This window comes from Leuresthes tenuis, unplaced genomic scaffold, assembly GCF_036924035.1.
Source record: "Leuresthes tenuis unplaced genomic scaffold, fLeuTen1.0.hap1 SCAF_23, whole genome shotgun sequence".
NCBI lineage: Eukaryota > Metazoa > Chordata > Actinopteri > Atheriniformes > Atherinopsidae > Leuresthes > Leuresthes tenuis.
The window spans coordinates 22560618-22585151 of record NW_027325377.1 but is presented as its reverse complement, the minus strand read 5'-3'; the positions used below and the strand labels follow the sequence as shown (position 1 = coordinate 22585151).

General features: G+C 39.3%; 3 protein-coding genes across 3 annotated transcripts in view; 1 reads left to right on the top strand and 2 right to left on the bottom strand.

Moving 5' to 3' along the window:
• Positions 1–24534, bottom strand: part of gxylt1b (glucoside xylosyltransferase 1b) — a 366738-nt gene that overhangs the window by 122359 nt on the left and 219845 nt on the right. The gene's annotated exons all lie outside the window — the stretch shown is intronic.
• On the top strand, positions 12468–16897 carry LOC140283121 (aldo-keto reductase family 1 member B1-like). Its single transcript, XM_072377797.1, has 10 exons — positions 12468–12645; positions 13578–13745; positions 13885–14001; positions 14166–14243; positions 14418–14540; positions 15069–15175; positions 15556–15637; positions 15769–15852; positions 15958–16040; positions 16130–16897. The coding sequence occupies exons 1-10, from the start codon at positions 12493–12495 to the stop codon at positions 16170–16172; spliced, it is 1038 nt and encodes a 345-aa protein (XP_072233898.1). The 5' UTR covers positions 12468–12492; the 3' UTR covers positions 16173–16897.
• Positions 17883–22112, bottom strand: LOC140283122 (aldo-keto reductase family 1 member B1-like). The gene is made up of 10 exons (XM_072377798.1): positions 22006–22112; positions 21143–21310; positions 20191–20307; positions 19930–20007; positions 19668–19790; positions 19483–19589; positions 19301–19382; positions 18720–18803; positions 18440–18522; positions 17883–18344 (listed from the first exon to the last, which is right to left on the bottom strand). The coding sequence occupies exons 1-10, from the start codon at positions 22069–22071 to the stop codon at positions 18302–18304; spliced, it is 951 nt and encodes a 316-aa protein (XP_072233899.1). The 5' UTR covers positions 22072–22112; the 3' UTR covers positions 17883–18301.

The following is a 24534-nucleotide window of genomic DNA, read 5'->3' as shown; positions in this document are numbered from 1 at the left end:
TGCCTGCTGTTGCATGAATTTTTTTCTCATCCATGGCCAGTCCAGCACCTGGACTCCTCTACTACTGAACCATCCTCTGTAATAGATGCAGTATGTGGCTTGGAATTCTTTTTTTTTTTAAATATGCAAGGCTTTTCCCTGTTGTTCTAAAATATGTATATACCTTTCAGTACTGATGGTGCCTTTCCTGACAGGAAAGCTGACATTTCTATAGGCATTTATAGACTCATATCATATCATCAGCAATGGTTTGGGCTTTTGAATCTTTTAATAAGTTGGATTGTCCCACTCCTCTTTAGCCTAAAGGTTGCAATGTCTATGATTTCCTAAAAGAATTTCAAATTTAGATTCAACTGACCACAGAAGCCTCTGTCCATTTGAAAGGAACTTTGCCCCAGAGAAGAGATCATTTTCACATTTTGCTTCTTTTTTGGATGAGAGAGCTTTAACCTGCATTTGTGGATGATTTCTGGAAGAGTCTCTGAGCCCATGCAATGATTTCTATTTCAATATCAGCCTTGTCCCTTGTGCAGAGATGTCTCCAGATTGTCTGAATCTTTTCACGATACTATGTACTGTGGATGATGGAATATTCCGAGTCCTCACAGTTTTATAGAGGAACATTTTTCTGAAATTGCTCCACAATGTGATTTTGCTGCTGACTGCTGAACCTCTGCCCATCTCTTCTTTTGAAAGACTTTGTCTCTCTAAGGTGCTCTTTTTTTAATAACCAATCGTGTTACTGACCTGTTGCCAGTTAACCTGATCAGTGGCAACATGTTCCTCACGCTGTGTGACCAAAAGTAAGAACGGCTCCAATACTGAGGTCTAACTTTAATGAGAGTGTTGGAATTAATAAATGAAGTATATAGAAGATGGAAGCAGGACTCTACATTGCAAACAGGAAGCGAGGCGAGTATATCAGGAAGTATCATAGTGGAACAAAAGTTAGGGAGATGGTTTAACCCTTTCATTTAAGACTTCAATACATTTTTTGGTTTCATGTTTTTATGGGAATTAATGAAAGCAGGTAAGTATGATTTTAGGTGTTCCTTTGATGCCTGTTTACCTTATACATACCTCTTGTTTATTGATAGCTGATACTTGCATGTGATTGGGTAAGATAACAAAACATTGATTGCTTTAATTTACATTTAATTGCTTTCTAATAGTGGCTTCATGCTGGTGTGTCAGTGGACTGAACCAGTGCTGCATTTCTTTTTTAATCCTTATTTTTGTATTAAATTATTTTATTCATTTGATGAATAAAAATCCTTTATGAGCAGATCTTTCTCTGAAATTCTGCATTTACAAATTTGGGTGCTAAAATCAACTCATGTAAAAAAAAAATTTACATTTTACTGGCTGGAATGAAAATGTTTTTAAAAGAGTTACATTCACTGTCTGCATTAATTGTCTTCCAGTAGTATTTGTCCATTCCCTCAACATTCAAACTAAAAGCTACTTCTGAGACTTGAGTCAATAATAGACTAATAGACCTAATCTTATCTAACCTAATCTGTCAAGGAGTCACAAATCAACTTTAAAAGCAGCATTTCTTTCAAGCATTCCTGATCAAGTTCTGCAACTGGTTCAATTCAACAGGAAGCTTCTCCCGGGAGCATCAGGTGTTCTCTTTTCCTTCTTAATGAGCTTGCCCTGATGGCTCATTATTGATTATCTGTTGAATGGTTGTGTAATGCTGTAAACAGTTTGACTGTGATGTCCTGATCTCACGAGACGACCACCGTATGATCCCCTGATTGTTCAACAAGCGTTTGCTCCTGTTTGAGCCTGCTAAGCCTGCTTTCATTCCAACTGAGAACTAAGAGTTGAATTAAAGGCCTCCTGCGGCTCTGGAGATACACTCTGCTGATATGCAAAGCCTTAGGGATGCTGGTAGATGCAAGCGACAGTGCTGCTCTGTTTTTTCTTTAAATTAGGCTGCAGGCCTGGTTTCTTTCACAGTCAGCTCTTGTGTAAGTTTATTTGTCTGTATATTTAATTTTTCCTCCTGACAGTGGACAATAACTTGAGAAACACATTCAGTTTTCGAACACATATACGACACAGCTGCAGAGTCTCACAACAGGATATACTCACCTGGGTCGAGCTCACAGGAAGAACGCTGGACAGAAAAGAAGGATAAACACGCCTTAGTTACCTGCTCCATTCACACTTTGGCTCTTTAGGATATTTGGCTGTAGGCAAACTAATTGTTTTATATACGAATAAGAGTTGATCATTATCTATTAGGACTTTCAGTTTGTTATTATTACTTAAATATTATTTTGCAGCAGTTAAGGGCCAAAATAGTTTTTTTTAAAGGACTTTCTTCATAAAAGAAAATGTCCACATTATATAGTGTATTTCCTGAATGACTGATAGACTTGCTTGTTAACTCTTGCGTCATCCTCATCCCATCTATCCGCCTGTTTTTTTCTGCCTCTCCACACTTACACAAATCCTCACCCACCCACGTGGAGTCAGGAAGTTTGGGGTATCATTGCTGAGGATTTTCTGAATGTCTGTGCTACAGCTGAGAAAACATACACACATACACACACACACTGATGTCTGCCTCATTAAAACCTTTCCCATAGATGTTCTACTTTGTGCAGCTCTTCACTCATCATCACCTCCAATCCGCTCAACCCCTGCCTCCCTTTGAGCTCCACTACTCATCAAGGCTTCACTCTCCCCTCTTCTTTCTCTCTGTCAGCCTCGCTTTTCCTCTCCTCCACGGTGGGCTTTGTCGCTGGGCTGTCATCTATTTATTTGCTTTTTTAAACCGCTAATACTCTCCTATTGTTCTTCCCGGCATCTTGTCGTGTCAGGAACAAGAGTTTTGTTCTCTGTGCTCAAGACTTGAATCACTGAGCCAAGATAATGATGAAGAGCTCCAGCTTGTCTGAAGAGTTGAGGTCACTATTTAGAGTTGAGTTTCCAACCTGTGCGGTTCAGCTACTTGTCAGATTTCTGGTCTTATTCTAATCGCTGAAATAGGGAAGTGACATAATCTAATTCCTTCAAGAATCCATGCAAAATATGGATGATGAAGTTTAGATTTTCTTCTTAAGTTTAAGTCTGTTATAGTTTCATGAAAACTCAATAAGCTCACTGGATGCTGAAGTCCAAATACGGTAAATTAAGCATACTATTCTGAGAGCCTATTATAACTCATAACCAGCCCTGAGTCTGCCTCTCAGGCTGTAGTAACATTAAATCAACTAACCTTATGGATGATGAACTTTGAGGCAGAAACAGAAAGACCAAAAACTGTTTGTGTGTTGGTGGAAAAAAGACAGCGAGGCACGTGTGGTGTGTTTTACGGTTCTGGCAGTAGATGCAAAGTTTCGAAATAAACGTTTCACAATACATGATAGAAAAACTGGTTTAATGTCAGAGAACTGAAAACCAAGTCAACAGGGAGCCTCTGTTCTTTTTCAACGCATGTTGATGCATTTTGATAATAGTCGTAAAACAGACAGAGAAACATTGCAGCTTTCACATTGAGTATTTTACTGCTAAATATCATGTGGATTTTTGTGACGCATGTTTCTGCATTTTGATAATACTCGTAAAACAGACTAATACACTGGATGGAGAAACATTGCAGCTTTCATATTGAGTATTTTTCAGCTAAATATCATGTGGATTTTTGTGACGCATGTTTCTGCATTTTGATAATAGTCGTAAAACAGACTAATACACTGGATGGAGAAACATTGCAGCTTTCATATTGAGTATTTTACAGCTAAATATCATGTGGATTTTTGTGACTTAAATTAGCCAAAATAAAGAATATCCGCCATGGAAATGTAGACTTGATACTTTTGTCAGGTCGTCCATGAGGCTATTTAATGGTAGTTTTTTTTAATGAATTATAATGTGTTAATGTTATAAATAATTGTAGTTTGTCAATAAAAGGTATTTTTAATTTTTCTATGATTTAATTTGGATGCTGTTTGATATGATACTGCTGATTAGAGCCTTACTAATAGAGGATTGTTATATTCAAGAATTAAGAATTCATATCATGTGTTATTGTGGCTGATTATTGCATATGAACAAGTAGAATTCACATGTGTATAAGTACATGGACAAAGTATACATTTCAAAATGAGATACTTATCTGATTAAATCTGCTTGCACTTCCACAATATGTTAATTATCCGTATTCTGTTTTGATGTCATTTTGAAATAATTGGAATTTACAGTGAAAGTTGCTGATTTTCTGTGACCGTGACAATATATTTTTATCATAGGCTTTATCTGTAGTGAAAATGTACTTAAAATGCTTTGTTTTAATTCAGTCATTTCCCAAATATCTTTGCTTGCTAACACATTCAGTTTTAAATCAGATTTTTCCTGTCTGAAACGTACAGATCAGCTGTCAGATATTGATATTATTAACGTCTAGAAAATACTGCATGTGTAGAAAGCTTCAAGAACTAAGCGGAACTGTCTGAACTGTCGAAGAGACGTACAGTCTTGTGTATTCCCAAACACTACCGAGCTGGGTAGATATACATATGTGTCGACTTCACAAGTCAATCAGATCCATTTTGTGACATCAAAGAGCATCTTCAGGAAGAGGCTGTAGACCGTGGATGAGCATTCACTTTTGCTTCTCATCGGTCTGGGGTGCGCAGCACTGCTGAGAGGAGGTTACCACAGGCGCCCTTTGAAGTCAGTCCTCAGAGCAGATAATGTTTACATTCTTCCAGTGCTTTTGCTCCTTCAGCCCACCACTTCTTACATACACCTCTCTATTGACTGCAGAAATGGCAACTGAACCCTAAGATCAATAAGCTTTTCTTATTTTTTTTCCATTTTGAAAGCTTTTTAGGAAACCTAACTCTTTTGGACAGGATGTAAATAAATTGGCACTTCTGTGGAAGTGCAAATTCTGCTGTTTTTATGTGATCCACAAGAGGGTGTTGTACACACTCTCACAATCTTAAAAAGGGATTGCTCACACATTTATTTCCCTCTTGGAGCTGCAATGAGTACCCCCACACAAACTAGGAATAGAATGAGAAGAAAAACCCTGAGGTGTTAGTCATTAACAATCCAAATGGCATCACGTAGGAGTGATGACTCAAACAAGCATGATTTGTCAAAATTGCAAAACTCTTGGAATGCCTGTCAAAGGAGCACTGCCCTGTGCATAATGCTGCACACTGCCCCCTGACTTTGCACCCCACCCTTTGTGCCCACGCCAGCAACGCTTCACTGACTGCACACGTCCACTGCTGCTCAAGCTGCTGGGACAAATTCTCACATCTATGCTGCTCTTGTTCATGTTTTAAAAAGCAGCCGTTTAATTCAAACGCCCAAACTAAATAGGTTTCTCATCATATTCTTTTGCTTTCCAGGAAGGTCCTTTGTTTAAGATTCTTCTTAGTCATCTCAGCTGTGACTCATTGTCTCACGAGTTCTTTACACCCGTCTCCCGCTCCACGCCGTGTAACTCAGTCTGTCCGCACGGTCCCCCCCCCCCCCGTCCTGGTCTGACCTGCACACGTTCTACTCTCAAAACAACATTCCCGTGATGCAAGATTAGAGAAGTTGAGAGTTTTCTGAATATATTGTAAATAATATCAGATGACTTAAAATGAGGAAGTACCCCATGAGGAAGTTTTCCCGCTGTGTCATTCTGATCACTCATGGCTGCAGTCAAACAAACACACAACATGTCCAAGCTGGTTCAAGGCATAGTTCAAGCTATACCAGGACACGAAAGCTTGTCCTGGTATAGCTCAATATAGCATCTTCTAGAAAAGGTAACTTTACGTGAGCTGTGAAAAGAAATCATCCTGGGAAAACAATGATGATCAATATACCTGGAGCTAAGTATGTTTTATATTTCTTATTGAAATAAAACCAGCAACATCTTTTAGCTGCAAACAGTAATCAGTACTGTCATATGCAAAATGTTCTATCCCAGTTGTCTGAAAAAATTATGTCCCGCTGTTTGAGTATTCTGACACAAACACGGAAATTTAGCTTTCAAACTGTCTCAAAACTGCTTCTTTACACCTTCCTAAAATGCTAAAATAACTACAGATATTGTATGCTTGACTAGATCTATAGATACCACATACACTTTGAATACAAAAGCTATTTAGGAGCGGAAAAAATATCTACTTCATATCCCAATTCATTCCCACATGCCAAAAACAAACTTCCTGTTTAGCAGGATATTGCTCGTGGAGAAGAGAAGTAAAGTCCTTCCCTCTCCATTATCCTGAATGTCAGCAAGAACAGCTCTAACACAGTAAATATAATATCACCCTCTGACTGCTGGACAATATCATCTGCAGTCCTCTGGAAGATGCTTGTAGCTTCTTTTAATTACCTGGTATTTGTAGTCTGTGGAAAACGGCTCCTCTTGGTATATTGTCTGCTTTTCTGCTTCAAAGTCCAGCTTCAAATGATCCAAATTTATCAGCCTCCTATTGATGTTTGAATATTTCTTGGAAGCATGAGCCAGTGAAAGGGCCCCAGATTTAAACCAAATACTGTTTCCTCTTTTCTCGCACCCAGGAGCGGGGTGCAAAGGGAAGCTTTTACGTCAACACCCCTTGTCTCCGAGACAGACATAATCACAGATTCTGGCAAGTCATCGTGTGACATAACCACAGTTGCACATAAATGAGTCAATTAGATAAAAACAAAGAGTTACCGTAAAAGCTTACAGTCTTACGGTGTTGTTGTGTGTGTCAAACTTGCTTGAATTTAACTTTTTTTTTCTGGAAATTCTCAACAAAAACCAAGGTACTTACCTGGTAAATTACAACAGATACTCCAGCTGATAATGCAGCACACTTTGTTGTCAAGGGCAAGACTAAAAATAAAAGCTTGACTTTTAAGTGTGGCTTGAATGCTGTTAATGTCATATTCTTGAGACAGTTTGTCCATAACTGATCATCGCTGCGTGGATTCTAAGAGCAAAACACACAAGTGTTTTTGGTCAGGTTTATGAAACAGTGACTTCCTTCCAGACAGAAAGGGCTCCGATATTTCATTCACGGTCACACTAATCTGCATAATGACAATGATGAACAACCCATCAGGGGCGATTTGAGAGAAAAAGCCTCCAAATTCCCCTTCAGATGGGTGTTGATTGTGTTTGTTCATGGCAGTTAGGTTGATGAGGGAGCAATATGGAGGAGGTTGGATGGACACTTGTTAGGTGTTACCGTTAGAATAGCAGGCATCTCTTGACGAAGAACAAACAGCGAGGGCAGACTGAAATCAAGGTGGCTGCAAAAGCTCTCAGGAATGCAAATTCAAAAGCACTTCATTACTTACTTTTTCTCTGCAATCTTGTGTCTGAGAGACTGAACTAAGTGGTTAATCAAGCCAAAAAAACTAACCGTGTCTGAGGGGCCAGGGAGGAGACACCTCTGCTCACAGACAAGGCCGAAGCCATGAGTGCATTTGGAGAATTTCCTGTATATAAGTGCAATTGAAAATACACAAATGTGTGTATGTTTTGCATGCAAACCTAATTAGGAGGATCTATCCAGCTAAAGGAGAAATTCATGCTCACGATTAACTATTGAAAAAAGAAAGTTTTGTACTTTCAGACAGGAATGTGACCTAAAGGGAGTTCAAGAAATTGAGGGGAAAAAAAAACAAAAAACAAAGGTTCTGTGAGACTAAGTTTATCTTGAGGCTCATTTCCACATTCATTCTGTTACATTATCCAGACAAGTTGTCTGAACTATTCTGGTGGTGGCAGAAACTTCTTTTTCTCCTTTGAGCAGGACCTTAACACAATTTTAACGCTATGTGAGTATTCACATGCCATCACCAATAACAAGTCCTCTGTTGTCTGAAGCTGGATTTGTTAACATAATATACCAGTATGGAACTTTAGCACTAGAGTCCCATTAAAGTGCCTTAACTGATTTAGTGCCATAAAAACATTGGATTCATTCTTACAAGTCACTGCAAAATAAGATAACAGTATGCGATGAATCTGTGTTTCTCATAGAGCCTTTACTGTTGCTGTTTCAGATGCATACATACTTATGTGATATTATGGTTTTACTGGGTCTTTAAATTAAGTAAATATAAGCTCCTATATTTTCCTAACCCTTTCCTAACCGTCATTTTGGTGCCCGAAAGCTAACCAAGCAAACACAAATAAAAAGAAAGAAAAAATAGGTCAACAAAATAATGAAAAAAAAGCAAAAACTTTGGTTTTACATGGCTCTCAAAATAAACTTTATTACAGAGTGCAAGGTGACGCTAAGTCAGTGAAATAATGGTTCCCTTCAATGCTTTAACCAGGGTTTGCAGGGTGGTTAATGCACCACCATCCTTCCAAACTCCTGAAGAGGACTTTGTTGCTGAATAGAAGTCCTTGGCAACTGCTGGCATCATGGAAGTGACATCAAAGGCTTAGAAAGGAAAGTTCATTACGTGGTTTGCAAAAATGTGAACACTTCCCCCATTTGGGATGAATAAAGGTCTATCTTATCATTTCTCTTATCTTATTTTGCTCGTTATGATGCATTTTGACCGTCGGAACTTTTTCAAGGAATCAGGTTGTTTTAGGATCCTTCCCTCGGTCCCCTTCCATTTCCACAACAGCCACCAGAGGCTAAACGGAGCTCAAGGGGAGAAATTTTACCCACAAAAACAGCCCTGGTAGGGCGGTGGTACTTTTAGGATTAGCTTGAACCTCACAGGAACGCTTGCAGCACTAAAAATTTCAGTTTTTTGGAGTATTTTCAACCAATTTAGTGTTTTATTCCCACTTTTCTGTCTCAGTTTTCTCTGCTTTAATCACCACCTTAGCTCATGAAATGTGTTAACTTTGACCTGTGCTGCAGGAATTGTTACTGTTTGTGAACGCAGCGTTCAGACTCCATTTGTGCAGCTACAATCAGCTGTGTTTCTCGTTTCACTGTTTGAAGTCTGCTCTGATCAGCACTGCGGACAAAAGAGCCAGCAGCGGTCATGATATCAAAGAAGGGATTTAGAGCAATAAATCATTCATCTCTAGTTGTTTCACTGTGGTTATGTTCGAAGACACAATAAAGATATGCCCAACCTGAAGAAATGTGCAACATGAACAGATTTTGAGTTCAAACAGCTGAAGCAGACTTCCTGGTTTTACCGGCTGTGTAGGCAACTCTGATCGACAAGGCAAGAACTGTTAGGACTCAATTTGCCTAATTCCCATGTACCTTAGACCTAAAATGAAATGCAGAAAAGCCAGGGCTGAAATATTTCTTTAACCCCATTAAACAAGCCCCGAGGCCGTTTGAGTTTGGGGCATTTTTGGCAAAACACACTGTTTGTTGTTCCTTGCTTGTTAAAGCTAAACTGGCTTTTGTAGATGCAGCAACCTGCTGCATTAACTGATTAAGATTTTCAGACCGGTTCTGGAGCCTGTGTAGTGAGCCAGTGAATCAGTGCTGTTCCTCATCCTTAACCCTTGTGTTCAGAAATGTTTCTGGTTTCTCTGAATCTTTTAATGACATTATGTCCTGTAGACAATTAAATTATTTTCAATTTTACACTGGAAAACCATATTTTAAAATAGAAAAATAATGAAGACTTATTTACACACGCTGTCTTACACAGAGTGAGAAACCCCTCCAACCTTTACTTCTGAAAGACATCATCAGAGCAAAAACAGAGCAAATAGTCACTTTTAGTCACAGCTGTGTAAAAGAGGGTTATCAAATTGTTGGAATAAATCTATCAGAATGTGCACCTCATTGAGATATCCATTAAATTATTCTAAATGTTACCTTTTAACAAAATCAGCTCAAATCAGCTTGAATAATCTCCCCTGCCTCCAGGAACATGTAGTGCACTTGACAAATGACTGACTTACTTATGACGTAGGGATTTCTCTCCCTGATCCTGTTATTGTTCAGCAGCCAGAATGTGCGGAATGCAAGTGTGTGAGTGAACCCAGCACGAGCTGACACTCAACATTAGATTTATGGGTGGAGAATATGACCCAGGGCGCTGTGGCAGAAACAGAGAAGAAGACAGCAAGGCTGAGTCCAGTGGGAGAGACATGAGTTGAAGAAAGAAAAGCCAGGGAGCAGGGAGTGGAGCAAATGCCATGAAATGAAATGCGGTGTTTGATCTCCCCGGGACAGGTTATGTCTTACCGGCGGAGCGTCTGATCTTATGCAGAAGCAGTGGAAGTCTGGACAGAGCATTCATTATGGCCACACCTAATGGAGAAGGAGAAAGCAGCTCATTGTGACCTATATATTTATTTGTGACATTGTGATCCTCCCTCTGTCCATTCCAGTTTCTTACAGATTCATCACCCTTTAGATAGTCCCTTTAGATTCTTCAAGAAACACACTTCCTTAAACACAAAACCCACCTAAAGTCTCCACTCTTTGTCCAAATTTCTCCTCAAGAGGCACTTGGTTTTACTTTGAGCCTCTGCTGTATCTTCAAATGCACGTTTGTGTCCCTTATTCTTTCTTCTCATCAATGCCATTGGTAAAGTAAAACGATATCTGTCTGCGGATGAAAAATGGAGGCTCTGAAATGAACCCCCCCCCCCCTTTCAGGTTGCAATCATATGTGGCTGTGTCTTCATCTGGTTTACCTGTGACTCTTTGATCCCGACAGTATGCGACGTTGTTTGATTCCTGGGGTACTTTGACAGTTTGGAGGTTGTCAAAAAGCCGTTTGGTGTCTGAAGTTAGATCAGAGGCGAGGGGGCCTGAAAAGCAGCCGTCCAGCTGGGAGAAGATCAGAAGAGACACAAACTTTAGCGAGAGCCATTGTGAGGTACACAGTGGCTGCTAGCTCCCATAACTTTCTCCTTTGTATGTTTTTTTTTTGTTCTTTTTATAAGGCTGCTGTCTCCCTTTCTTATCTTCTGCTCTGAATGTTGAATGGCTCAGTTAAAGGTCTGTCAGGTTTTATCTGATTTTGCCAAAGTAAGTCACCTTGTATGTGCTCTGCCTTTTCAGCTGTCTCTTGGGGTTTAAAGCTGGTCTGTTCGTGTACAGTGGTATGCATCTTCTTCAAGCTTCATACAGTGAGGAGGACATAGACTCATTCAAAAACATGTCTTTTAAACACGCCGTCTCCATCTTTGCTGTGCTTCAAGTGCTGGTTATTTATCACATCCAAAGCTTGTTTAAAGACCAGTTCTATTGATTTATCTTAAATCAAAAATTAAATGTGTGCTTGAGGTTTTTGGGAGCCTTAAGTGAAGTGGAGTGATTAATCATTTCAGCTGCTGTAATTACTGGCCATATCAGCTAATGTATGAAATGATGAGATATTACTTTAGAGCCACAGCTTGGTGATCGGTGGAGAATGTTTCATGTGTATGAAAAGTGTAATTGTGCCCTCTAGTGGTGCAGTAGCAGAACGACCAAACGAGGAGGTGCATTATTTGCTTCATAGAATGAGTTGTGGATTCCAAATAAAATAAAAGCTGAAAAGACTGAGATATTTAAAGAAATGCCTTAACTGTGCACTTTAGTTATATATCTAATTATTTGTTGTTGGTTTAAACAGTCCTAAAATATAGTGTAAAACTTCCTGTGTCAACCATAAGCTGTGGTTTTATATCTTGTCTGAAATGTGTCAGCTTTCATACATTTGTATAAACGATTCAAAGATGAGTTTATACAATTTTTCACTTATTTTTCATGATACACACTTCATTGTTCCCTGGCATTAAATGTAAAATACATGTCAAAATCAGTCACTATCTGTTGAAGCCATTTAGAAAAAGCCATTTATCGTGTTTGTTAATAAGAATTGATAGATAGCCTTGTGGTTTATTAGCTGAAAAGGAAATGTAACTGGAGTGACTCCATTAGGCTAGTTTTATCCCACACTTCTTCACCTGTTTGTCACTTTTCGCCCCCTACATTATTCTGTAAAAAATAATCAACAAATTATGAGAATTTTGTGTAGGAAAAATGGCTTCCAGTGCAAAGACACAGAGAATAAGACATCCATTTTGAATATTTCTACTGTGGAGAAATATGTGTTGCACAAATACCTTTTTTCCAAGTAGATACTGACGACAACAACTGATATTTTTAATGTTTTTTAAGGACTCACATTTCATGCGCAAATGAAGCTGCTGGAAAGGAATTTTACAGCTTGACAAAGTCAAGGTCAGAATGCAAATAAAACAATGTATAATTCAAAGCAGTGTGTTTAAAAGATTGTTACTCTGGTCTGAGATTTCAGTGGACACAAAGTTTGCTTTCAGTGGACACACTCAGGGGAGGACGTCCTGAAGCTGTAGAACAGAACGGACTGTTATGACCCTCTAATCTGCTGATGTTTGTACACTTCTGACACATTTTTGCTCAGGGGACGAGACGAAAGACTCCTCTGCTGTGTGTCCGGTTAGGTTAGGTGTTCCCGCACACTGCAAACAATACAGAGACTGACAGGGGCGTGTGGCAAGCTGTGACCTCGGCTCTTAAAGTGAGAAAAGGTAAAACTAATCGATCGACGATGCAATCGCTCTTTGCTGTGCTGCACATTTGCCGTCATTACCAGAGTTTCTCATCCACATTCAGGTTCTGCTCGTCTTCTGCAGCGATGGCTACCGCAGTGAAACTGAACACCGGGGCGCAGATGCCCATTGTGGGACTGGGAACATGGAAGGTGCGTTTATTTTCCCTTACTGTGTTTTTTTTTACCGTGCGCAAATTAATAATCCACTGAAGTATGCTAGCTGTGCGTGTAGATAGAAACCCCAGCTGACCACTGTTGTTAAAACCAACTTTCCTCCAAGTATGTGCATGTGTTTGAATTTAAATTCGTTATTAATAGCTTTTAATGTAACTTAATCTGTGACCCTGATGTGGCTTTACGGCTCCAGTTAGAAGGCTGTGCGCGACCAAGCGTGGCTAAAGCGCACAATACTGCGGCTTTCTAGAAAAAAGGTGGGGTGTGCGGAGCTGCTCTTTACTTTTGTTCAGTGTAACTCACTAAAGTCACTAAGTACATTTACGTAATGTAAGCCTACTTTATAATGAGCAGTCGTAAAGGCTGGGCAGGCAATTTCCTCTTACTTGTTGTCCAGTTAGGAACAAATGAGGTTTTGTGTACTTAGTAGTAAAAATGAGATGTTTGCGGTCTGTGTCACGGGTTCATAAAGCTCCCCTGAAGATAAAAAGTATGCTTTTCCCACAGTTAAACGGTTGAAGGGTCAGTGAATTTGAGCAGGATTTGATAGATGAGGGGTGTTGTCATATTTAGGACGCTAACTTGACCTCTGTGAACAGTATACCATCATACACTGGTTTGATGTGGAAAGTTTTGGCCTCCACTGAGAAGAGACATTTTTTAAGACAGTTCAGAATTTTGGGCTTGTGAAATGAAAGGTATTAGTAGATTTTTATTATGGAGAAACGTTCATATGAGAGTATTTCTGTATGTCACTTCACTTCATTAAGTGGGTTTTGGTTAATGATTGATCATTAATACTTTTGTGCATTTTGTTTGAGGGTTAGGGCTCAGAGTTGTAGCCAACATGCGACAAAGTGGACATTTGTAAGCTGTAGTAGTGACTACTAATCGTTCTTGTCTGTCAGTCTCCACCTGGGAAGGTCACGGAGGCGGTGAAAGCGGCCATTTCAGCTGGTTACAGGCACATCGATGGAGCGTACGTCTACCAGAACGAGACAGAGGTGGGTGAGGGTGTGCAGGCCATGATCAAGGATGGTGTGGTCAAGAGAGAGGATCTTTTCATTGTTAGCAAGGTGAGTTCAGAAGTGGGGTGTATGTGAATGTACTTACTGTTAGTTCTCCCTAAAAAAGACGTTGACATCAATGTTGCCTGTTTAGATGACAGTTTCAACACACGTTTCTTTTCGGCTTCTCCATCTTGTTCTCTAACAGCTTTGGTGCACTTTCCATGAGAAGTCCATGGTAAGGCAAGCCTGCGAGAAGACTCTCAGTGATCTTAAACTGGACTACCTAGACCTCTACCTGGTGCACTGGCCCATGGGTTTCAAGGTGGGAACAATATTACACGTGTAAATGTATTTGTCTGATTTATTCGTACCATTTTAATGAAATCTGTGTCTCTACTATTGCGCCGTTCTGACTGTTTTTGTGCCCTCTGCACCTGTCTCTCACTGGTGTTGTCGTGATGATAAATCCTTTTTGTCATTTTACAGGCCGGCAGTGAACTTTTTCCTTTGGACAGTGCTGGAGAGACGATCAATGATAGTACTCACTTCCTTGAGACATGGGAGGTAAGTCAGTCAGACTGTTCCTGCAAACAGGTAGAACTTATCTGCAACTTTATTAGTATCAGGCACAAATTTTATTTAGCATAAGCACGTGAACAACAATACCATGTAACAAGGTAGCTTAAACTCAATCAAGAGCTAATTAAATGTGTTTTCTTTGATGGTCTATTTTCCAAGGGAATGGAAGAGCTGGTGGATGCCGGTTTGGTCAAAGCTATTGGCATCTCCAACTTCAACAAAGAGCAAATTGAAGCCATTCTCAAGAAGCCTGACCTTAAATACAAGCCTGCCAACAACCAGGTAAGCTTGAGTTTACCTGTGTCATTTCTTGAAAATGGTGGTTGCTGTTGATATGACGTGTCTGACTTGAGGGTATTGCACTGCAGGAAAACATTTTAAGCTCGAGGCTCCAAAAAGCCAAGAAGCTGTAATGATATTATTTGTCTCTTCCAATCTGCACAGAGATTTATACATGTCCTGTTAATGCTTAATGGACCACAGCAGTTTCTCCTCAGGCAGGACCAATTAGCTGAGTTGACCTTCTATTTTTGTGCTTCTTGAGCCATAGTTCACTATTAGTGTCCTGCTTTGTCTGGTGATGTTTCTTCTTTTTTTCCTCAATAAGATTAAAGCTCCATTTTCCCTTTGCCTTGTTTCATATATACCAAACTCAGAACAAAGGAGTGTCATGTGTTGAATATCAGTTATTTACCCAAACACAGGGCAAACGCTTTTACAAACACCTTCATCAGGACATAACAGCTGAATTCAAATGTGAAAATGCACGTATGCAACTTGGTTTCTGCTGTGCTTTGTGGTTTTCTGTAGGTCGAGTGCCACCCATACCTCACCCAGGAGAAGCTGATCAACTACTGCCACTCTCAGGGTATCTCAGTGACAGCTTACAGCCCCCTTGGGTCCCCGGACAGACCGTGGTCAGTGGACAATCATAGCTGTGTCAGAACAGCATGAGAAATCAGTTAATTTGGGAATAACTAAGTCTCCACGCTGCCAAAAAGTAGTGAGATCTGGTTGATAGCCATTTGATTATTTATCCCTGCTGTCCTGCCTGCCAGAGCTGTTTGGTTCGTTTCAGCGTGTGACTGTTGTTCCCCTTTTGTCTGTGTCGTTTGTCAGTGTGGCTTATTTTGTCATGGGATTGGCAGGAAATAATAGCATCAAAAAGGCTTCTTTTTCTTTTTTCAAGCTCAATAAAACATGGATTGTTTCATGTTACTGGGAATTATTTTCTGCCACCAAAATAGCAGCAGGTGACCCCTATAAGGAAATACTGGATAATTAATTTTAATTGCAGGGCTAAACCTGAAGACCCCTCTCTTATGGAGGATCCTGTCATTAAAGGCATCGCTGAGAAGCACAAGAGGACACCTGCTCAGGTAAGACGCTCCCAAAGACAACCACAGATCTTCCACATAAAGTTTGTTATGTGAATGTCTTTGGCCTGGCCTTAAGTATTCTGAGTACTGATGGTGCTCATGTCTTTAAACCCCGCCTCCTTCCCCGACAGGTCCTCATCCGCTTCCACATCCAGAGAAACGTGATCGTGATCCCCAAGTCGGTCACACCACAGCGCATTCAGGAGAATTTTCAGGTAATTAGCTGAGCAGTTTGTTTTCTCATGGGATTAGCCTTAAGTCTGCGTTACTTTTGCCCCTTTTTGGTTTGTGAATTTAAACAGCTTTTGAAATGATCGTAGGTGTTTGATTTTGAGTTAACCGAGGAGGAAATGAAGACTATATTGGGATTCAACAGGAACTGGAGAGCATGTCCAATGCAATGGTAAGACTGCATTAAACTTTGTGAACTTGCATGACAGTAGAGGTTTGTTTGCTTTTCAATTCTTCATCTCATTTTTCTGTTCCCTACAGGGGCTTAAAGCACAAGGACTATCCATTCAACGCTGAGTTCTAAAATGAAACCAGCTGATTTTCCACAGTACTCTGCACTCCAGACTTGCTCATTGTCCTGTTCTTTAGGTCCACGTGGGCCGTTACTGAGGTTTTGTATTTTCCTGTTATATTTCTCAGAAAACTTGAAATTTGAAAGTTACTGACTCACTCCAGAGCATGATGCCAGATGTTTTAGACAAATGTGTTATTTTAGTTGGAGTGGATATTAGCATTTCTTTCAGTTTATCTTTTTTTTTTCCCTGATTAGAGAAAAACACAAATCTGTGCCATATACAGTAAAGATCAGCCAGAATTTGAGTGACAGATGGCTCTGAGAATAGAATAAGCCATCCACAAAACTATCACGTTTAAGAGGAAGCTAAATATCATAAATCGCTCCCAAAGGTACTATAAAACATATTTTGTGATAATCCTAAATATGCACTTTTCACTTAACTTTAAATCTACCCTATTTTACCCACAATGTAAAAGCTGTTTGTGACCTTTGTTCACATGACTGTTGATGAGGCATTTACTCTTAAGTCGAACATTTTATAGTAAAACCCTCTGCACTTATCTCTTAAACACAGAATATGTTGCGATACACCAACCAGCCTGAGTGCGAGTCATGGGTGACACTTTGTAGTCATGTGTATTAACTCTGTTACATAATCACTGCTTTCACTTCCAGTGTTATCTATATTTTTAAAGCATTACAATAAAGTACTGTGGGAGAAAAAGTCACAAGTGGATGCAAGTTTCCTGAGCCGAAAGGCTGATGTTTGTGCTTCTAGGCTAGGCTAATGTTAGCATCTCATTACATGGGGAGCCAGCCTGCTGCCTGCGTACCAGTATCTTTATTAAATCTTTGTCAAAATGAATCATCTGAAAGATGAGGACAGCAGATCCATGTCCTCTTGTATTTTAGATGGCTCAATAACATGTCTCTAAATGATCTGAATCTATCTTTGGGTGAGTTATGACTCCGACAGAATCTTTTTACATGCTGTCACAGACACGAAGAACATGTCACGTCTGCCATCTTGACAGCGAGAGCAGAACACAGAAAACGGCTTCTGTCCCTAGTTTGTGCCAGCTTCTCCTTTAGCATGCTGGCTTTTCAGGTCATCAGATCCTAGCAGCATTTATATTAGATTTGATTAACTTGACAAATGTTTACATTTAATATTATTCATGACTGAGTTACACCTGAAACAGGGTTTCTTCTACAGGACCTCTGTCTACTGTAAAGATTAAATGTGTGTTGATGACTCATACAAAACAACAGCAGTAATTAGTGATTGTTAATCTTATAGCGTGTGTGCAGGAAATTAACGTTCATAGTTATCTCTGGTTTTAGACAATAAGAAGCCTGCTGATATTAAGTCTGAGAAGGTGGAGTTTAACAAATGTATTGACCCAAATTAATTCACACTTCAAGCAGCAAATATCCATCAACAAGAAATTGAATGTGTTTAACAAACCACTGTTCATCCAAAACATTAAGAAAAAGCATTACACATGTCAGTCAATATCACATATATCATGAAGGCCCAACACGTGATCAATACCTGCTGATCAGGCCTTTTTAATCAGTCATGACAGTGACTGTTACTGTGGGTGCTCTTGCCTTTTGTTCATATCTGAATAATCCCTATTTTTTTATCTATATCTAAACTCACCAGTTTATCACAGATCACACTGATGCCAAAAGCCAGTAATCACCTTTACCTAAGATGTTGTCGTTAGGCACAAAGTTTAAACTTGGAAGCCCTTTGCTGTGATGTCTTAGTGCTAATTCATCTGTGAAATCCAACCTGACTCTTTCACCAACATCCTTAATCTTTGGTATAACAAATTACATGCTTAACTTTTTATTTATAGTCTTCACTCCAGTCACAATCACCCTTTGCAAACACAACATACATCCACTGTTTTACATATCAAATATAGCCATTAAAGCTGCACAAAACATTGTGTTCAATTTAATCTTTACTTCTGCAGAAAATACAAAACAGCATAGTTTAGTCCAAACAGGAATAAATCGGGCACAATTCTCAGGTTGTATCACAATAAGTTGAATTTGTATTTAAAAAAAGTCTCCAAAAGGGATGGAAACCAGAGGCACGTTGCAGCAGGATGTCTGCAGAGTTAGTATTCTGTATTGAAGGGGTAGTCTTTGTGTTTTGAGGCCCTGTGGAGAAAAGACATGGAACATTTTTCACTTGGAGATGTTTCTCTCTACATGTTTTTCCATTTTCCTCTTCTTGTTCCTGCATCTCTACTCACCACGGTGCTGGGAATCCCCTCCAGTTCTTGTTCAAGTTCAGTATGGTCTTCATGTCTTCTTGGCTTATCTCAAAGTCAAACAGCTGAAAAACAAAGAATAGTTGAGAACCAAAGACAAATGGCAGTAGCTTTTAAAAAAATCTAAATCCTTAGTTTGTTGAACAAACATCTCTTGAAAGCGTGTTAACTACGTATCAATCTGAGAACTATCTGTTCACTGTTTCAACATGAGATGAATAAGAAAGAATCAACCTCTAAATGTTAGCAGAGATATTTATACCTGGATATTTTCCTTGATACGATGAGGTGTTGCTGACTTGGCAACGACAGCCACGTTCCTCTGAGTGTGGAACTTGATGAGAATCTGGAAAGAAAATGGGAGCACCGCTGCATGAGAACATTTAGCAGTTCATCACACAATATTTATTTTGTACCCACAACACCAACTGTTAGAACATTTTAAGCCACATTTCTGAGAACTTGGAATATGACCAGTAATTTTCCTGTCCTGACCTACTTTTGTGCACGACACGATTTTAGTTGAATCAATTACACACATTTTGAGGGTTTTCTGTGGTAGGAATGAGTGCCCACTGACCAAGATACCTCACAGCAAGACACTACATCTGATTTTTGTTACTCTGATTAATGGTGGTGTTATCGGTAATGTGATCTTTCAGTATGTAGTCCGAGGCATCTTGTGCAAAGGTATGGTGTTGCTCACAGTAATTGTTGATTCATACACACTGTTCTGCCTTAGTTATGGGGATGAAATCTCATGATATTTATACACATGTAATACTTTTTCGAGCCTAATTTTATCAAGAAAAAGAAAGAGATGAAGCTCAATTCTGTTCTTACCTGTGCTGGAGATTTGTTGTACTTTGTAGCAATGGCCTTGATCGTTGGTTCGTTGAGCACAGAGGGGTCATCAGTGGAAGCCCTTTTTTAGATAATAAATAACAAGAATAAAGGACGATTAATATTCTTGTCATGACACATTTCTGCAAGTCATGTGGATTATGGGTTTTATATCCTCTCACCAAGGTCTCTCAGGGGAGCCCAGAGGGCTGTATGCTGTCACTGAGATGCCCTTTGAGTGGCAGTAGTTGATCATCTTGTCTTGGGTCAGGAACGGGTGGCATTCAATCTAAAAGAGCACCCAAATGTTTTAGATTTGATTGATATTTTCCAGTACATTATGCTTAAAGAAAACCTTGTGTTTCACCTGGTTGTTGACAGGCTTGTGCTTGAGGCCGGGCTTGTTGAGGATGGCTTCAATCTGGTCTTTGTTGAAGTTTGAGACGCCGATAGCTTTGACCAACCCATCATCCACCAGCTTCTCCATCGCCTTTTTGAAGGAAATTACACAGTAGTGTTCATAAAGGCACATGTTTTCCAAAAGCTTTGAACCTACCTACAAGTCCATGTTCAGTTGGATTTAACTGTCACTGAGTGTGCAAATTGGAGTGGTTTGTCTCTTTATTTACCTCCCAAGTGTCCAAAAAGTTGCTGTCATCAGGAATTACAAACTCTTCCTCATCTATCGGAAAAAGTTTATCCCCTGGCTTCGAGGACAAAGAAAAAAGTATTAAACTCAGCATGAAATTAAACAGAATGTTTTATCTTACAAAAACAGCTTAAATCATCAAAGAAATGCAGGTTTAGACTGGAGATCAGCTTGACCAAAAATGTATTTCACTATTGAAGCAGGCTGCTGTTTTCTGTGGTCCGCACAGAGGAGTTCAGACCTTCATCCCTATTGGGAAATGCATGAGGTACAGGTCCAGGTAGTCCAGTTTAAGATCACGTAGGGTCTTCTCACATACTCCCCTCACCAAGGATGGAACATGGAAGGTGCACCATAACTGGGGAAAAAAAAGGCTATTACCAAAAGTATTAGGATGTGAAAATTCAATGTCTGTTCATCTGACAAATTGCTGGTGCTTTATCTAGAACCTGTTCAGTTACTCTTCCCTGAAAAAGACTGATGTCAGAGCCAAAAACTGGTAAGGAGCTGTTTCAAAAAATGCTCTGACATTTTGATAAAACATGAGTGATTTGATGAGTGAATTATCAGCCACCATGTTTGTGGCTGGGCATTTCGGCTCTGAGTGTGCAAAGTGCTTCCTACAATACCAGAAAGCCAAGGATAGAAAGTTCTATCTACTTGCAGGTTCTAGCTTTACAGATATTATTGGTGCTCTGTGAGGGTCCAAAGAGATTCAAAGCTCGCACAAGCCAAAATGAGCTGGCCAGGTGAGCAGGGGTTGCCTGCTGGGACCCAGCCCAGCCAAGATAGTGACGGCAGATTAGCAGATGCACTTTCACTGAATAAGCAGAAAGTGAACAGTCATGCTCAGGCTCTTTTAAGGCCATAAGTGGCTTTTAAAAATTTACAATTTTCAGGCACACATATAAGTTTTTAAGCAAGATAATTAATAAAGTTACACTGTCTCTGCAACCAAACAGGCCACATGATTTGTAATTATAAAAAGACGTGCAAGTTGGGAATTACTATTGTTTACTAATGTAGATGAAAATTGGGAGAAGATAATGATCATGAATAGTGAATTGAGAGAAAAAAGCTAACTTGGTCCATTCGTGACATTTTTGTTTTTGTCATAACAAACAAAAAAGAACGTCTTAAATTTGTAGCGTTTAAAAGCTCGTGTGAGTTAATTAACTGCCTCTTTAGCCTACCTTACTGACGATGAATAGATCCTCCCTCTTCACCACTCCTTGGTCAATCATAGTGTGAACTCCAGCTCCAACTTCTTTTTCATTCTCATATACGTAAGCACAATCAATGTGCCTATAGCCACAACTTATAGCCGCCTTAACGGCTTCGCTGACCTGTCCTGGTGCTGCCTGTAGAGGTGTTGAAAACATGAGGAAACTGTAGAAACATCAATCGAGTGTGTAAAATATGTGTCAGTGGTTATTTTTTGCATGGTCTGGCCTGATCAGTGAATGGTAATGTAAAAGTTGAGAAAACATGTTTTTACCATTAAATGTTACAACTCTTCTTGTTGTGTGAAATGAAAAGTTATATATACATATACAAAACATATATTCTGAATCAAACAAGAATGGAAGGACATACAGCTTTCAAAATGGTGGTAAATATACCTTGATGTCAGTGGCATCAATGCATTTTTTAAAGAGATGTTTGCATTTATACTGTTTTCAATTACATGTAGACTTTAAACGATTTGCAACAACTGCTGACCTAATCTAATCTACTAATCTCAGCCGGCAGAGCTCAACGTGCAATAAAGGTTTAATCTTTACCCTCTAATAGCAGATAATGATGAAATGTAGTATGTCAGTGTAATTGTACTGCAGCTGCTCTACTTTTCATTGCTTTTGATGTCACTGCTTTTAAATTCAGGCAGCAAAACTGGGAATTCATTACATGAGGACAATACATAAAAAAAACAGGTCAATGAATCGTTTAAAGGTAATGAGGAGAGTTGGATGTTTTTGTAAGAAGCAGGATCAACAAGGACAGGCCTGCAGTATTACCACAGAGGTGCTAAATGTATGTAAAAGTTTAGCCTTACCTTCCATGTTCCCAGACCCACTTCAGGCATCTTTGCTCCAGTGCTGAGTGTCACTGCAGGTATCATCTTGGTGAGGTTATATTCTCAGTTTGGCACAAAAATCCAACAAGGAGCTCACAGATCAAGCAGATTTGTACTGCTGAGCGAAGGAGCAAGCAGCCTATTTAAAAGGAAAATGGGAGGAGCCAAAGGGATTGACAACTTTTACTCTGCCTGCTCTGCATCCTCACAATTTGAAATATGGAATGCAACATTTGTACAGCGCGTTAAATTGGAGCAATTAGAAAATAATGTTCTCATTATTTCTGAGCAACTTAGAAAAAAATGACTAAGTTAGAGTTCAATTGAAATTTACAATTGACTGCATTGCACTTCACTAAGTATTGACTCTTTGTGCCAAATGATAAAAGGATGTTCCTGTCCTAATGTGGGTAATGTTTAACAACGTCACCAAGTAATAACTAACCGCTAAGAGTCATAGCATGAGTTGGCAGAAAAGTTTACGATGACTCAGCACATTAGAAGCAGCATTGTCATAGTTGCCAGATTCTCCACTTTGTGATGTGTCACACATTTTCAGCAGGAGACAGATCTGGACTGTATTTAGGCCAGTCAAGAACATGCTGTCCATTTATGAAGCCACTCTTGTATGAAACATGGTTTTCCAAGAGGCTGTAATGGTCACAGCGGCATGACGTTTCTCATGCAGTGCCATCTAAGGCATTATTTAAATGTTCTATTTGTGCACAGTTTTGTACATTTTATTATAATTTTGCACTATTTCACACTGAATGTTAATTTATTGGCTGTTTGGGTTATTTGCATTTATTTAGAGAGAAAGAAAGAAAAATAAATGTTTCGCCTTGGAGACTTCTTGTTTATTAGTCTTCATCACAATGATTTGGGGACTGGAGTGGTTTGGAACTTGTTTATACTTTCGTGGCGGGCACACACTGGGTGACAGATTCAAGTGACTCGAAAACCTGATTCACTTTAGTGAATGACTCATACAAACTCGGGTCAGTAAAAGGAATCCAGTATCCCATCACTACAGTGTACGGTTCCAATAAAAGTGTGTCATATGCTACTTTTGAATTCATTATTGGATTTTGTGTATAACAATGCGATTAATCGTAATTAATCACAGGAAATCATGCGATTAACACGATTAAATAATTTAATATTTGCCCAGCCCTAATGTTTAGATATAGTAATATAGTTATATAGATATAATATATATAATGTGTTCAGTTCTTGTTCTCCCCCATACTCATAATAATGAGAACATTATACTCTAATTGCTCCAATTTAACGGCAGTTTTGGCGTTTACAAATGTTGCATATAGTCATATTTCAAATGGTGAGAATGCAGAGCAGACAGAGCAAATGTTGCTGAGCCCTTTGGCTCCTCCCATTTTCCTTTTAAATAGGCTGCTTGCTCCTTCGCTCAGCAGTACAAATCTGCTTGATCTGTGAGCTCCTTGTTGGATTTTTGAGCTGGACTGAGAATATAACCTCACTAAGATGATACCTGCAGTGACACTCAGCACTGGAGCAAAGATGCCTGAAGTGGGTCTGGGAACATGGAGAGTAAGGCTAAACTTTTACATACATTTAGCACCTCTGTGGTGATGTTGCAGGCCTGTCCTTGTTGATCCTGCTTCTCACAAAAACATCCAACTCACCTCATTACCCTTTCAGTGGTACATTGACCTGTTTTTTTCGGTATTGTCTATTGCCCTCATGTAATGAATTGTTGCCTGAATTTAAAAGCAGTGACATCAAAATAATGAAAAGTAGAGCAGCTGCAGTACAATTACACTGACAAGCTAGACTTAAACTTTATCTGCTATTAGAGGGTAAAGATTACCTTCTGTTTGCTTAGTATAAATGCAACATATCAGATGGTGAAATTCAGGATTAAATTCAGAAGGTATATTTACCACCATTTTGAAAGCTGTATGTCCTCCCATTCTTGTTTGATTCAAGATTTCAGCTCTTTTACTTTGATCTGCTGTCTTTCAAATATATCTAGTTAAATTTAGGAAACAAATATATTTAAAAATCTTTGCATCTGCATTTCACACAACATTCCGACTAAAGGTTGTGACGTGACGATAACAAGATGTCACTTTCACTGATCAGGCCAGAACATGCAAAAAATAACCACTGACACATATTTTACACACTCGATTGATGTTTCTACAGTTTCCTCATGTTTTCATCACCTCTACAGGCAGCACCAGGACAGGTCAGCGAGGCCATTAAGGCGGCTATATGTTGTGGCTACAGGCACATTGATTGTGCTTACGTGTACGAGAATGAAGAAGAAGTTGGAACAGTTTCACCACAAAATTACCAATATGTGTCACTCTAAGGCTTCTCTTTAATCATGAGCCAGTGCGAACAGTTCTGTCTCGATTTAATTTGAGAGCAAGTCTGCATTTTGACAGATTTGAGAATTGTCACAAAAGAAGAGTAACTGAACAGGTTCTAGATAAAGCACCAGCAATTTGTCAGATGAACAGA